A 15,564-nucleotide genomic window follows, 5' to 3' on the forward strand; every position below is an offset into this window, starting at 1 on the left:
TTTGGAGACAGATCTTTTCCCTCTGATAAGAATTATGCTTCAAAATAGTGTCTCTTGCACAAGTACCTCCACTAAAATTGGTAAAACTAAACATATAAGTTGCAGAACTGTCCTTAGTTTTAGGAGGAAAATAGTGAACAAACTCCTTACCTTTCGGGCTCCGAGAAGCTGAAGAAATACTCCATAGAAGAACATTATCTATGTTTTCAGGTGCCTTCAGTTTAAGATTGTTGGCTTCAATGATGATGTGCACATATGTATGTGTGCTGTCCAAACAGGAAAATATAAAGATTAAACTTGGGGTGTGAAGCAGTTGAATTTATTAGTAATTATAGAGCTTCTAGTTTACTTTATCTGGGTGAATTTGCTGCGTTAGCAATAGTTAGTAATTCTTGGAAGTTTCATAAGTCTTGATGGATCTGTCTCTTGTTTCGCCCATATCCCTCTTATTCATACAGTATCTTTTTTTTTTTTGCAATTATCACATTTGTCAGTTCTGCATCAAGAAATGATGCCTCAACTCCAATGGCAATTTTTGTTACTTGATTGGAAATATGTTGACTTGGTATGAAATATTGTACAGTGCAGTTCACTGTAGTAACTAATTGCTGTACAGTTTTTTTGTGGAACAAGCACTGTGATAGTAGATTCAGTATTTGTTTTCAGTTTGACAATTTCACTTTTCACAAATGCTTTTATTTCATTCCCTCTCATTTATCCAGAGTTCTTCTCCTTTGTAAATGAACAATAAAATCTTGTCTGTTTAGCCCTAAGGCTTTGCCTTTTAATATACCATCTTTCAGTAAATAATTTTTCACTGTTAGATTTGTGCATATGCAGAACATCTTGCAGAGAAGTAGTAATGTAAAAGATATTGATAATAAATTAATCTGGTATTGATCTCTTTGCATCTGTAGATTTTTAAAGCACATTAGTTTCCCCAAAATAACTATAAGGTGATTTAGAATAGGGACTTCACAGATTTAAGAAGCTTAAAATTTTGTGAAGTTGTGTTCTTGACTAGGAAGAATATACTTGCTTGTTGGGGATTATTCTTTCAAGAAACATTGTGATGCCTTTATTTCAAGAATGGGAGGACTATTAATATGTTTACACTGACAGTTACAGTTTTTCTAGTATTAGCAGATAATAAAGCTGCTTCTTTCTGAGTATTTAAGAATACTGCTGATGCCAGGAAAACTGCCACGTGACAGAAATGGGTGTAGCTGTTAATGTATGGTTAAAAAAAAAAAAAAAATCAGTGTTGTTGGGAATCTGACTACAACTGAGCTTATTTCTAACTGTTGCCTGGGTACAGGTACTTGCAAAGCTGTTACTATTGTAAAAGTACTTAAAACAGCTACTGTAGCTGTATTTTGGTCTTGCTTTGCATTGTGACGCAGACAGAAGACTGACAGGTCACCTAATTGAAAAAAAGACTGATGAGGTAGGATTTTTTTTCCACATGTGTTCTTCTTTGACTTGTCTGATATCTAAATATAATGTGATTTTTCTGCTAGTAGATAAATGTAGTGGGTTATTTAATAGACACAAATGATCTGTAATTTTTGTTTGAAAAGACATTTTCTAAGTGCTAGGAGCAAAAGCTGGTTTCAGCCATACATTCTTAGCAGCAGCCAAGAGCCAGTCTACAAAGAACAGTGTAAAAAATGTAGCCATAAATTCAAAGAATATTGTTTTGGCCTCAAGCAATTTTTGATCAGGGTCTTCATCAGGAAGAGGTTTTCTGTGGACTTCTTACTTGAATTAGTTGCATTTTGGAACCTGTGTCAACTTCTGACATTTGTCCTGCACTAATGAATTCAGTAGTGAAACAACTTTTCTTGTGAAGAAATATTTCTTCTGTGTTTTGAAGCCATCCATGCTCTGTCTGCTTGAAGTCCTGTATCCTCAAGGTGTAACAGGAACAAGTAGTTTGCTTTTCCCATTTTCTTGTCACTTTCTTCAGTCTTAGACTGCCTGTGAATTTCCGTCATCTTCTTTTCCCTTCAGCACCCAATCAGGTCTCTCTATTTCAGCCTTCAAAGTTGTAGTAGATATTCATTCCTTATACAAAAGTATTCTATTGCTTTGGTCTTTCCCTGAACCTTATAGTTGTTCTGTTGGAAGTGACACTTTTACCAACTGGCGTTGGGGAACAGCAGTTATAGTAGTGTGACTGGGACAAAACACTGTGGCAAGTAGCCACTTAATATGTAATGACATACTTAAAATTTTTTATTCTCCATTGCCTTCCTTAGTACTTCTTAACCTTCTTTTTGCTTTTGTTTTACCCCAATTGCACATGGAAGTGATGTTTTCATGGATCTGACTATAACCACAAAATCTCCTTCAAATGAATCGGAACCCATCATTTTTATATGTATGTTTGGGATTGCTTTTCCATGTAGGTAAATGCAAAATTAAATATATAGGAACTTGAGTTTTATTTCTTTTTAGCTGCAGGATGATAGAAATAGCTTCTGTAGTTGAATTTGCCAGGCTAGTTAGTATGGACTTACGATCTTACGCCAGTTTCTTAATATTCTTGTGTTGTATATTTAAGATGAAGGTGCTTAGAAGTTGAGAGGACTTGTGCTTTCAGTATAAACAGTCTTTCTCAAATTAATAACTTCAAAATATTGACAAATGACTTGATAAAATTCCTTTCTTTATCTATTTGCACTGAGGGAATAAAGTAGTAAAGAATGTTCCCTAGAACCCATAACTTTCTTGGGCAAGGAAAGTAAAAGCTGCTTACATCTATATGTTAACATAGTACCTAGCTTTTTGTATTTTATTTTCATCAGCTACCAAATGGAGTGTTTCTAGGATGAAGTCGCCTCTGTATTGCTGTTCTATAACTTGGATACTGTTGGAGAAATGATATACCTGAGAAATTAAGCTTTAATTTATTATCATGTTTTAATTAACAAAAAAAAAAATCAATCTCTTCCTGTCAACCGTGCTTTCCATTTTTACTCTATTCCCACTGCCTCAGTCTTTAATTTTTTGATAGCTGGTGTTTGATCTGAGAAAGAGAGAATGGAGTTAGTCTGGTTTTAAGTTATTTCTGTCCTTTCTGTGTGGCCTGTTGAATGTGGTGCTGTAAATGATAGCTGCTTCGTTCTTTCGGCAGCGTGATCAAAAGCATCTTGACAGCGTTGCTGGCAGATTTTGCAATCTTCACAATGGGAAAGTTCCTCTTGCTTATTTTGAGTAGTTTTAATGCAGAAAACAAGATACTGTAATGTATTAGCAAACAATGAAAACAGCTCTGCTGGACGCTGATATCTGGCTCAGAAACCTTTTATTCTTATATTTAACATTTTTCAAGTACTAAAGTGTTGCAAAAATAATACACTAGTATGAACATAACAATTGAGAAGGTATAAATGTGTGCCAAACTAAACTGAATCTCCTTCAGCAGGAGGAGTATAGCGCTTAAAAACAGCCTGGTACATACAAAATATTTTATTCAGCAACTTCCTCTGCTGGAACAACTTCCAAAAGCATCTGAAGGTGCATAGTGATGGGCTCTGAGAAAAAAAGTTATTGTTAGAGGCTTTATGAGAGAACAGTGTTTCTATTCAGACTTCTATTATTTTTCCAAGTGAGAAAACTATCTTTGAGTAGTTGTCTGGTTTTTCTGTATTCATATCTGAAACTTAAAAAATAAGGGGTGGGAAATAAAAGCGATCTTCGGATTCAAGCTATAACATTCCAGGATTTCTAAACTTACTCTTATTTGAGTACACTGCTTCTAATTGCATAATTACATAATATTTAATAAAAGGGCGGGGGGGAGAAGGATTTTTCATGTCTGTAGAACAGACAATTCTGTCCTCTTCAGCTGGTTCTGCTTTCCCTTTTAGAAACATCTGTGTATCCTGTTTTCCTGGAGATAATTGCAGAGTTTCTCTTGAGACTATGCAAAATCATTTTACAAATGGTCAGACTGGGTTCTCACAACTTTCACTTAGCAGCACTGTGATTGTTTTTGATCTCAATGCTGTTAATGTTTGCCTTAGTAAGTGTAGTAAAATGTATAAACTGAGCTAAAAGCACAATATTTTGTGGCATAAGAATGTATGTCTGATAATCTTTAGTTAATGGCTGAAGCAATGTTTTGAAATACAGACAATCGAAAAACTAACTTAACAGATAAAATAGTTCTGTTCATCTTAAAAGTCAGTTTCTTCATGCTACTACAGTGATGTATTATTGCTTTTTTGTTAATTAAGTTTTGTTTTTCCTGAAGTCAGACAACACTTTTTTTTTTTTCCCCACAGGAAGGAATAAAATACAATCTTTAGTAGAGCTCACTATATGTCCCTCACTGTATGTCTGGAAAATTGCCTCCCTCCACACCCCACCCATGTGATTTAGATAGGATGGACCATATAATGAGCTTCATTACGGTAATTAATGTAAAGCTGAGCAATGTTTTGTGGAATTTGGACCTGGCTATTTGAGGTATACTTACTTAATATTTTTTGGGGCCAGCTGAATTTAAAATGAACAAAAAGTACATAAACTATAAGTCCACTAAGTATAAATAAAACACAGTACAAATAGGCCAGTTCAGGTGCACTGATGATTGGTGCCAGTACCAGTAAAATGGACACTAATGTCACTATGACTGGAATGATGATGGGTATCTGCAAGATACAAAGCACAAAATTACTTGTTTATTCTTTTGCTGTTCTTACAGAAGTTGCATATATGAAAGAAGAATGTTTTCATTGCCTTATGCATCTTTCTCTTTCAAAATTTCTGGAATTAGATGGGGCAATTGAAAGAGTAGCAAGAATACAGCTAGGAAATCTCTTCTGCTAAATAATTGACCAAGAAAAAAAAAATCTGGGACCTGACTCCAGTGCAACAACCTGGTGTCTTATTTTGGGTACTCTTTCAGTGGGTATCTGCTGACTGCAGTTTCCCATCCCTGAAAATCTGGCTAAAAATGCCTGTGGTCTGTGCAAGTAGAAATAAAGAACTGTGTAATCTTTTCCCAGTCCTTATGAGCTTTTTCCTAGTGTAAAACAGGAAGAAAGAGAAGATCTACAAATAAATGGCTAGGTTTCAGTTAAGAGGGGGAAAAAAACCAGACAAACAAGGAGGAGTCTGCCTGAGGATGTTGTTTGAATACCCAGATATTTAGGATGAGTTCTGTTTCAGTATTTATGGGAATGGAGGAAAGCCATACTGAATGCTGAACTTACCCTGATTGGTCTCCTGAGCTCCTTTCTTGTAAACCTCATAACAATGAGTGCAAGTATGGTTAAACCATAAAATATCCAGACTGCGAAACTAAAATAATTTATGAGTGTGTTAATGTCACCAGGGATAATATAAATAATAGCAATGGCCCCCTAAAAATGAAAATAAAAATTAGTATAATCCATTATAAAAGAAAGCTGAATTTTACTTATGTATCAGTATGGTTTTATGTTTAGTGTTCCAGACTGTGATCTGTGAATGCTTTCAGTTAAACATCTGGGTCTTAAGTGTATTGCAGCACCTTCAAAGATAGTGTCCACATCCTGCCAATGTGTTTATTTTTGTATGTAATCTTAATTCTATCTTAAGTCAAAAGACTTAAATTTGTATGTGTAAATCTCTTTTGTTGTTGACCACGTATCTTGGAGGAAGTGAAGATACTAATACATTTTTAGGTTATTAAAGTTACTGGGAGTCAACAAAGCAATTGAATTTTGAATGTATCTTGTTATAAATGGGTAAAATAAAAATAACAAAATCTTCTAGATTTATTTTAAAATGTATTTACTGAATAGAATTTTTTTAGTGAGCTGTAAATGCATTCTTACAGGGAGGAAATAAGGTAGTGATAGCTTGCATTCAGACATCCTGTGAAATAAGGGATTTGCCTAATACTAATAATTGATTTAATTTTTTAATTTGCTTTCATGCTGTGGATTCGTAAACATATTTTTATTTTAAAATCCAACTCTGGAATGAAACTGTTCAAATTGAGAATTCAGGGGTTTTTACGTTGTCTTTTTTCCTAATATGTATTCAGCAGTTACCACGTCTAGATAGTCAAAGATATGTGTCAAGACTGCTGGTAAGAAATTACAGAAGCATGTATTACTGCAGAATTTTTGTTAATTATTTTTCTGTACTTAGAACATATACTTACATAAAATATGATAGCAGGTGCTGGTGTTAAACGTTTAATGCTAATGTAAGAGAGCACTTTTAGCATGTGCCCTTCACGACCTGCAACATAAACAAGTCTGACAAAACAAAAGCAAGGCAATCTAGTTAGTGTGGCACCTAGACTTTAAGTGGCATTACTACCAAAAAAAAAAATTGAGTAGCATTAATTTTCATGTTTATTTTATTGTGTGGCTACATCTGACTATAATTTCCTCAGTATTTCCTTTGATATGCAATGGGATTTAAGAAATATTGTAGTGGACTGAAATAAAGGAATTAACCAGTATTAAAGCAGTGAACTTGAAACTAATTTCAGAAGCATTAGTTTGCACACTTAATTTAAAAATATTTTGGAAAAATATTTAATTTTAATTTGCTTCATATGGAAAAGCTACATTGACAACCTTCTGTCAAAAAATTGATCTTTACAGCTTTATCATATTCAAATGGATTTGAAATTTAAAATATTTTTAAATAGTAAATGGAAACATTGAACAACCGATAGAAAGGAATAGTTTCTCTTTCCAATTCTTCATCATTACTGGTGTAGTCATGTTCTTACAGGTAGGTTTTTTTAACTGTTTAATTCTTAGCTTTAAACTTCATGAGATGGAAAAAACCTTTTGTGTTGTACCTGCATTGAATTAAGTTTGAGACCTTTTTTCTAATTTTTCAAACCTTCATAGCCACCATTTCTTTCTGAAAATTAAATATAGCTGCAGTTGCAGGTACTTTTTAACTACATTTGGTACATTTGGATCAGGCTAATGTCTATATCTTTGTGTGCAGGTACATAAAAGTATATATAAATTTTTACATCCTTTAAAAATTTTTGTTTTAAGATATTTAGAATGGGAGCTTACCTGCCTGCAGTAAAACAGGTCCCATTGGCAGATCCAATTGTAGAAAAGGCCACAAAGAGAGGAACTATCCAAGAGGCTGGATAAAGGACTCTGTCTCCAAATGTCTGGGATATGGGATTAAAATGAATAATTTTTGTCATTTTAAGTACCATTTGGTATATTTAGTAATGTCGGAGCTTCTTTAAAAGTACAGCAAATGGGCATCTAAAGGTATGTTACCAATAAAAACATGTTTTGTATATTTTGTGTGGTTATTAAAGAATGCTTTGCCAAACGAAGACCTGAATTAATTCAAGAACCACTCCTTATAGAGTGGAATATTGTTGTCATGGTGTTTGAGATGCAGCATCTGTAGGAAATATGAGGAGACAGATGTAAAAGAATATACAGAAATTAAATTCTGTTAAAGACAGCTAGTTTGGGGATGTGTCTGCAAAATGAAAAGGTAGCATAGCAGCAGAGTGCCACGCGTACGCAAGCTGGTTTCAACCTATATAGAAGCAGTAGTAGCCCTAGTAGTTGACAGCATGGCAACCTAGGCTTTATGGGTGAACAAGTAAAGGACAAACTTGCTACAGTCTTTTACTATGCTGCAGTTTTTGCCGTTGCCATGGTATGTTTGTTGTTACTGCAGGATGGATTAGATCTAATCCATCTCCCTGTTCATGGCAGGGAGGTTGGACTAGATGACCTCAGAAGGTCCCTTCCAACCCAAACTATTCCATTATTCTAATGTAGGTACATTGATCTACTGTAAATGAATTTGAATTAAAACTTTTTTGGCAGGTGGGGTTTGGGTTTTTAGTTGGGGAGTTGTTAACATTTTTAGTAAGTCAAGCATAAAGATTTCTACTTGACTTTTTGCACAAGTGTAACATCAGTGTTGCTTCTTTGTCCACTAGTAGGACACTCATCAGTGCTAAGCAAGAAGTCTACTTACAGATGTATAGACCTCTTTATACAGTGCACTCTCCTTTTGCTATTTGCTGTGCTGTCTTTGTACTGCTTAGTGGTAGTGCTGAGATTTTGTTGTTAATTTAGCCTGAGTTTAGTGCTAGCTGATGTGTGGTGTTCAGATTCTGACTTGAGTGGTATGTTGAAGAGGACTAGTTCGTAAACAAGATACAACAACATACATACACTGCTGTACCTCTTGGTGCAAACAAGATGCTGAAATGCACTGAAGTTCTACGTGTTAAAATACTCATTTTTTAACTTTTTTAAAGTATTTCTACATTAGCATACTCCACTGTGCTACACTGCATTTTGCATGCATGTCACACACTGTTTGTTTTCCCAAAATATTAACACTAGGAAAAATTGTTGCATGACCTCTCAACAGTTGTTTCGGAGACAGATATCCCACAGAAAATTTACCAAGTGGAACTGAAGGGACAGATGTGCTAAGATTTTAGAAATGTACATAATCTTTAATTTTATCTGTAATAGTATGTCTTGCAATGTATAAATATATAAAAAGGATGTTTCTTGCCTTTTTTTTTAACAAAGCTAAGTGAATTATGGACTACTTGCTGTTATTTCTACAACAGCAAACTTTGATCTACTCTCACTTTGCATGTGCTAGTTTCTCAGAAGTACTGGAAACACTGAAAAGGGCAAAGCAGCAGCTCTTTTTGGTGCTTAAGGAAAACAGTCAAGCTCTGAGCTATAGCTGAAGATTGCTTTACTTACACTTTTTTTTTTTCCTTGGGATATGATAAAACTACTGTTTTTAGCGTTACTGAAATAAATTTTAATTACAAAATGACAGTAGATAATGGGGGAAAGGTGACACTGACAGCTTATACATAAATTAATTGTATTTTAAGAAAAATTACAAGGTTCCATTTTGCTCATGACTTTAATGCACACAGCCTTCTTCAGATGCTCTATTACAAAATAAAGTGGCTTACCACAGCAACTGCCTGGGACTGCAGGAGTTCTGTTGAAGTCATTACGGTGAAATATGAAATGTTTATCAGAACGTAACAAACTGTAACCAAGGGGATTCCAATAATTATAGATAGCGGTAGATTTCTAAAGAATGCAAAAGTAAGACTCCATCAGCATTGCTATATCACTGGTAAAGTTGTCACAGTAAACTGTGGACTCTTACTTTTCCTAGTATGCTCTTCAGGTGTATCTACATTTCTTTACTGTAGAGCCATGGAAATCAGGATTTTCAAAAAGGAAAAATACAAATTTATGCAAATTTATGAAGCCTGTAAGAGATGCTAATTCGCTTTGTTTTGTTAGTGCTCAAACCTTGAATAACCATTGCTTTTAAAAACAAGCCAAAATATATGCCTGCTTGTACAAAAATACTAAGTATTTGATTTTTTTGTTGTTAGAAACACTGCTTTCCTATGTCATTTTACCTGTAAGGATTTTTAAGTTCTTCTGTGATGTAATTGAGTTGATTCCTGGAAGGAAAAACATTCATACAATATTATTAGCAGTCAAGTGTTGAAATAATATATTATGAAGTCAGGTGTTACTTCTTTTTTTGTTTAAGTCATAAAACTGCAGGACAAAAAACCGTGTGAGCTTCTTATCCAAATGTCAGCCTCTTTATTCACCATCTGTTCCTCCGTTATCTTTCCCCCCTCGGAGTTTTAGACGTATCTCTGAGATTTTGAAATGAGATAGTCTTAGTTCTTGGATAAAATATCCCAGAATAGCAAAACAAAATTTGGCAGACATTTATCTCAAATTTGCAACATTGCCTTTGAACTTCAAGCTTTGCGATATCTGAGTCTTTTGAAATAAAAGCACAAGCATACCCACTGCAAGGACTGAAGCAAGTCTCCTAAAGTTTCACAATTGTTCTGTAAGTTGTATTGTCTAGAAGACTCTTATGAAAATCTTTTTAAGGATTATACCTATCAGAATTATAATTTCAAAATACTTATTTTTGCTAGTGCATATAGACCAGATTGAAACAAGATTTTTACTCATCCACTTCTGAAAATGCGAGGAGGAGTTGGTATTTACAGTTCAACAGGCAAATTTTCAAACAGTGGTGGCTGGTGGTTACATATTGATATAATTATTTAGGCACCAGCTTCCCTGCCCTCTTAAACCTAGGTAAATGTCTGAATTATCACTTACATCCCTGAGTGGAGCCAGTCAAGCTTGGAAATAGAAACTGAGAGAGTAATCTGTTTAAAAATAAATTCTGTTTTAAGCATCTAAATGGGACTTGCTTTGTTGTAAGTTAAGATTTATATTCTTAATCCCTTCCAAAATATGGATCTATGTGCAAACTTACAGTTTGAACATTTAACAATAGCATTAATGGATCAGACCTTGATATTATATTTGTGCAAACACAGCCCTAGACCAACTGGCATTCCCTTTAGTTTCAGTAAATGAAACGTGTAGATTATTTCCTGGACTGTGGCAGAGATTAAGTTAAATATTCCTGCCAGTAAATAAGTTTATTCTTATGAAAATAATTCTGGAAAGCACTCTTCTGGGTATTAAATATAAATGCTGTATGTAGAACATAAATGTAAATCTAAATCCATCCATATCTGTGATTATTTTCAAATGTGTTTTCTTAAATCTAACATGGTAGATAATAATGGATAAACAGATGTGGAAGTTTAAAATTGCAAGCTTCTCAGGGAAGAAGACTTAAATGTTTTAATTCTAAATGAAACTGAATAAGAAGAAATTTGAAAGCTGAACTTCATGAATTCTAACACTTAATGTTGTTCTTATGTCCTCCTGTACTAACCAAACACCACTGCATATTTCACAAGAAATAGAATTTGATTGGGTAACCTGTAGGGGCTCTGGGAAGGCTGTTTTGCCTAACATAATGAAATTAAACTGTGTTATATTCTCCTCATTACCACAGTATCTAAGCACCTTCACCAGCAAAGCAGTAGCCCTTTCAGGATCCAGTATAGCTTCTTTCCCTAATAAACAGCAACTTGAAGATTTGAGGGTTTGGGGGTGTTTTTTGGTTCTTTTAACGAAACTGGTGTTCTTTTTCCAGAATTCATTAAAGGATTCTTGATAACAAGTCAGATGTAACTTTTTCAGATCACATCTTTGAGTTCTAGAGGTAGAGAGTAAATCAGCTAAAGGTGGTTAAACTGTAGCTGTTAACACTAAAGATACCTTACCATCCATCATATGCCCAGAGTCCATTATAAAATGCCAAACTGACGGAGCCAACAGAAATTTTACTGTCCTTGAAAGAATCTTTAAAGTTTTCAGTTTTTCCTGCAAATAAGATGTAGATTACTGATCAGTGTTGAAATTAATTTCATTAATGCTCACCAGATAAAGAAGCATTCCAACATGTTTCATGTTTTGCAACATCTCACTGTTAAAATCAATTAATACCACTTTTTATTAATTGATCTGTAGTATTGCATTTCCCACTCACCCCCCTTCTCCAAAAGAAAATACAATGGTTCCCAAGAGATCTGGAACTAAAAGACTGAATAAAAGAGAGCATTATCGTTGTGCCACTCCTGTCAGTGGGAAATTTTTTAATGGTCACAGCAGAAGCCAAAATAATTTTTGCAAGTAAAGTATATTTAATTACCTTGTGCAAGGAGAACAATTCCACTTACAATAATGATTGTGACAATGATCATTTTAGCAGCTGTGAGAAAATTCTGGAGATAGCTTCCCAGCTTCACACTCAGTGAGTTCACTATTGTAATTATCACTGAAATAAATAAATTGATGAATTTCTGCATTAAATTTGTCAGAATTGAAAGAGAAGTCGCATCTTAAAACTTCCCTCCTCCCTTTATTTACTGTTTTGCTTTTCCCTCCCACTGTCTATATTATTGAAACAGTTTTTAACATAGTATATTTGATAGCTTTTAAAGTAGTGAGGAAAAAGTTTTCTGAATTAAGATTTTGATAGTACCTTTAAGAAAAAAATACACTGAAGTTGCACAGCATTCTGATAAATATAGAAACAATATCTCCACTTAATTTTGCTTCCTTTTGTTCTAGAGATAAGTATTCATTACACAGCTGTATCTATCTTAAAGAAACTTAAGACTAGCAACAAACCATTTTTAAACCAAACTCAACCCCTTGTTACATGTTGTTGAATTAGTTTTTGTGGGAAGGACTAGCTGTACTGTGTTCCAAATTTTTCTGTTGCGTTCAGTGTAGGGTTGCTTCCTGGTGTCTGCATGAAGATGAACCTACTGAAGTCTCACTGTGCTGAAATGCATTCGTTGATGGGGCCAAACAGAAATCACTGTGCCCTTATGGATCTTGTCTTTTTTAAAAAGTATGAATCTTACCAATGGCAGCTGCTGCAAGACACTTGATGACAACTTGGGGTGGATCACAACCTGGATAAAAAGGAGCTGATGCATATTCGGCAAAGCTGAGACAAATAATTGCAAATGAACTGGGTTTTGTGACGAGTAAGCTTGTCCAGGAAAACAAATATGCTGGAATTGGACCAAATGCCTCCATAAGGTAAGGATATTCTCCCCCAGATTTTGTAATCATTGTACCAAGCTCAGCAAAACAAAGTGCACCTGATTTAACAAGAAAAGCACTTATTAGTGGTTTAGTTCATACACTTCTTAAGCTATGACTGGCTATAACAGATTATCACTTTTTAATAGGTAGAAAAGTTAAGGAAATGGATTATATAATGCATCGTTACTCTCGTGTTTTGGTAATTTTACTGTATATGCAAAATAAATTTTTAATTGTGAGCAATTTTAAAAAATACACTGCAACTATTAAGTAAGTTCTGGACTGTAACTACTATTGGTGTTTAAGACTTCAGCAAAGAAAGTACAAGCATTATGATTTCATATTAGATTTCTGTTTAAGAAACAAATACTATAAGTATCTAAGTGACAACTGCACTGGCTGACCTAGCTTTTGGAAACTTCAAAAAATAGACTTGCTGCACAACTTTGAAGTAAAATGCCTATTAAGCTCAGCCTTTAAAGTTACAGTGATACTTCTAGGTTTATTGCTGTAGCTGGCATCTTGCATAAAGGTTTTTTGCATGTGCTATGTACCTGACATAATGACCAAAGAATTTGTTTCTATTTTACTTCTTGACGTATTTTGAGGTGTTTAGTGGTAAATTTTCAGATAATAGGATTACACTTATTTACACAATTACACAAATATAAAAACAGCATAAATACCTAGCTGACTGCCAGTAAATTTCACCTTTTGCCTGTGATTTAATTAGAAAAGTATTCTCTTTTATGAGTTAGACGAAGTAAGCAAAACTAAAACTTGCTATCAAAATGAACTGAAAATGTACTTTACAATTTTAAAAACTTAATTTATAAACAGTACATATTTTAATTTTTTGCCTGAGTACTGCTATTCTCATCAGGATATGATTGATTTTGGCCTAGGTGCTATTAGCTTATTTGTGAAAACAGAGTAGTATGCAGAAACAGTAGATACAAAGATTTAAGCAAAGATTCAGATTCTTTGTTGACTCGGTTACCTAATGTTGCAAGAATTCCACAGGCTGCCCAGATGGTTAAACAAGGACCCACAGCACCAACATTGGCAAGTACTGATTTCGGAGAAACAAAGATACCTGAGCCAATGATTGTACCAACAATCATACAGATTCCACTGATGAGGCCCACCTTGAAATAAAATGAGACATTTTGGTAAAGTAATTTCTAATAATTCAGTAATTACTTTTTGGTGTAATACAAGTATAGTTGCTACTGACTGACTTTTTTCAGCTCTCAACATACAACTTCTGCAAAGTAATATATTAAACTATGCGAACTTTCTTTTAAAGATGCATATACACCCTGTGGCATACTTCTGACGTTTCCAAAAGTACAGTTATTTGGACTTTGCCTGCCTGTGTCTTTGCTTTATTAAACCATACTTTCGATTATGTGGGTCTCAAATCTAACCTTGTACAGGTGAACATCCCGTTTCCCTGCTTTGACTCAACACGGAAATTCTTTTATAAGCACTTAAAGAACTCAGCAAATTTTCTAAACTTCGAAAATTCATTCTTAGATGGAGGGTTTTTTTTTCATTCTTCAGTTTTCTCCTTCAGGTATTTGTGCACAAGAATTATCATACTGTTAGGTGGTGAAAAGATCTCATGTTCCCCTGACTCTAGTGACCAGCATGTTACATGAAACTACTAAAAATTAAGGCATCTCCTCCTAAAAAAAACAGTGGTATGGGCTACTTAATTTTCCTGCTAGTTATGGCTAATCTAATAACATCAATATATTTCCAGTCTTGGCACCAAACTAAAATCACATAGAGAATCTTTTTCCAGGATACGTAAATTTAAAGAGGAATTGCACTCCCTCCTGAGAGCAAGTGGCACATCTGTTTTCTAAAGCATCCATCATTTTCTGAGAGAGGCAACTTTTCACTTGTCTTTCTGTGCTAGTGGCTATTTTATAGCTATAAACACTAACAAACTTTCAGAAGCAATGAGATGAACAACCCACTTCAGCCCCGGAGACGCACATGTGAAAAGAAACAGCAAAGTTTATGAAGTGTCTCACTTGATCAGCTTTGAAGCTATCAGAAAGAAAAATTGAAAGACCTTTAAAAAATATGTATTCTTACTTTTTAATTGTGTGTATATCAGAGCTATTTAACTAGTAGTTAGCAGCTTCCCAAAATGTAAAGCAACCACACCGCCAGTATAGTAGTACATCACTGCTGAGTTGGGACCCAGTTGCAGTTTTTGGATGCTGATGCATGTGCACAGATACCCCCGACTGGCTCCCTGTGCAGCCCCTCACGCACGCGGACTGAAGGGGGAGAAGAAAAAGTTTTGCCTGCTTTTGTAGGTTCATTGTTTGGGGTTCGTGACTCTGAATGGATTGTCCATCCTCTTTTCCGTTGTCCTCTCCTTTTCTTCTCCTCAAGCTGTCTTCACCCATTTGGTTTAGTTGTTGAAATCTCTAAGGAAATAAAACCAAAATATCAGGCTAGCATATTAATGTTTGCTTGAGTTTTGCAGATATATATAGGTCCAAAATAGTTAAATATTATTATGTAGTTAAATATTGCCAGAAAATGTAAACATACAGACACTGGCCCACAGGCAAAGGACTTCTGTCCAGCTACTTGCTTGGAAATGAAATTGAAGAGGCATTATGTCTACTTCACCTCATCCATCTGACCTGCTGTGGATTTTCCTCATACCCACCTGGCAGTGAATGTCTTCGTCTTCTGTCTCGGGTTACATTCAGTTGAGAGCATCTCCTTACTGGAACAATCTTAGGTTTTATAGCTAGTCCCTGCTTTGAATTCCTCCAGAGGTCCAGACAGATTTAATCTTTCTCCCAAAAGCTAGTCTGTTTTCTTATCTAGGAGGCTTCTTTCTGATCTTTGTTAAATTAGGCCCTGCCTCAATTCCTTGGAGGTGCAAGTATCTGCTAAACCAAGTGTTGTCTCCTGTAATTTTCTAATTAGCAGCTCTTTGCCTTCAGAGTCACCAGGCTTATCTGCATTGCCTCAGAGTGAACATCTTCTACTGAACGCTTTGTTCTGTTTA

The 15,564-nt window shown here is 34.8% G+C and overlaps 1 protein-coding gene across 1 annotated transcript; it reads right to left on the bottom strand.

Moving 5' to 3' along the window:
* Positions 1 to 3,474: 3,474 nt before the first annotated feature.
* Positions 3,475 to 14,947, bottom strand: SLC7A9 (solute carrier family 7 member 9; the record flags this gene model as incomplete). Its single annotated transcript, XM_082005530.1, has 12 exons — positions 3,475 to 3,539; positions 4,487 to 4,661; positions 5,226 to 5,375; positions 6,164 to 6,260; positions 7,047 to 7,150; positions 8,960 to 9,083; positions 9,425 to 9,469; positions 11,183 to 11,282; positions 11,611 to 11,736; positions 12,332 to 12,574; positions 13,519 to 13,666; positions 14,843 to 14,947. 12 exons carry the CDS (start codon positions 14,945 to 14,947, stop codon positions 3,475 to 3,477), a joined length of 1,482 nt encoding a protein of 493 aa, XP_081861656.1.
* Between the last annotated feature and the right edge of the window lie 617 nt (positions 14,948 to 15,564).

Source organism: Phaethon aethereus, assembly GCF_964289735.1.
Source record: "Phaethon aethereus genome assembly, chromosome: 13".
Taxonomy (NCBI): Eukaryota; Metazoa; Chordata; class Aves; order Phaethontiformes; family Phaethontidae; genus Phaethon; species Phaethon aethereus.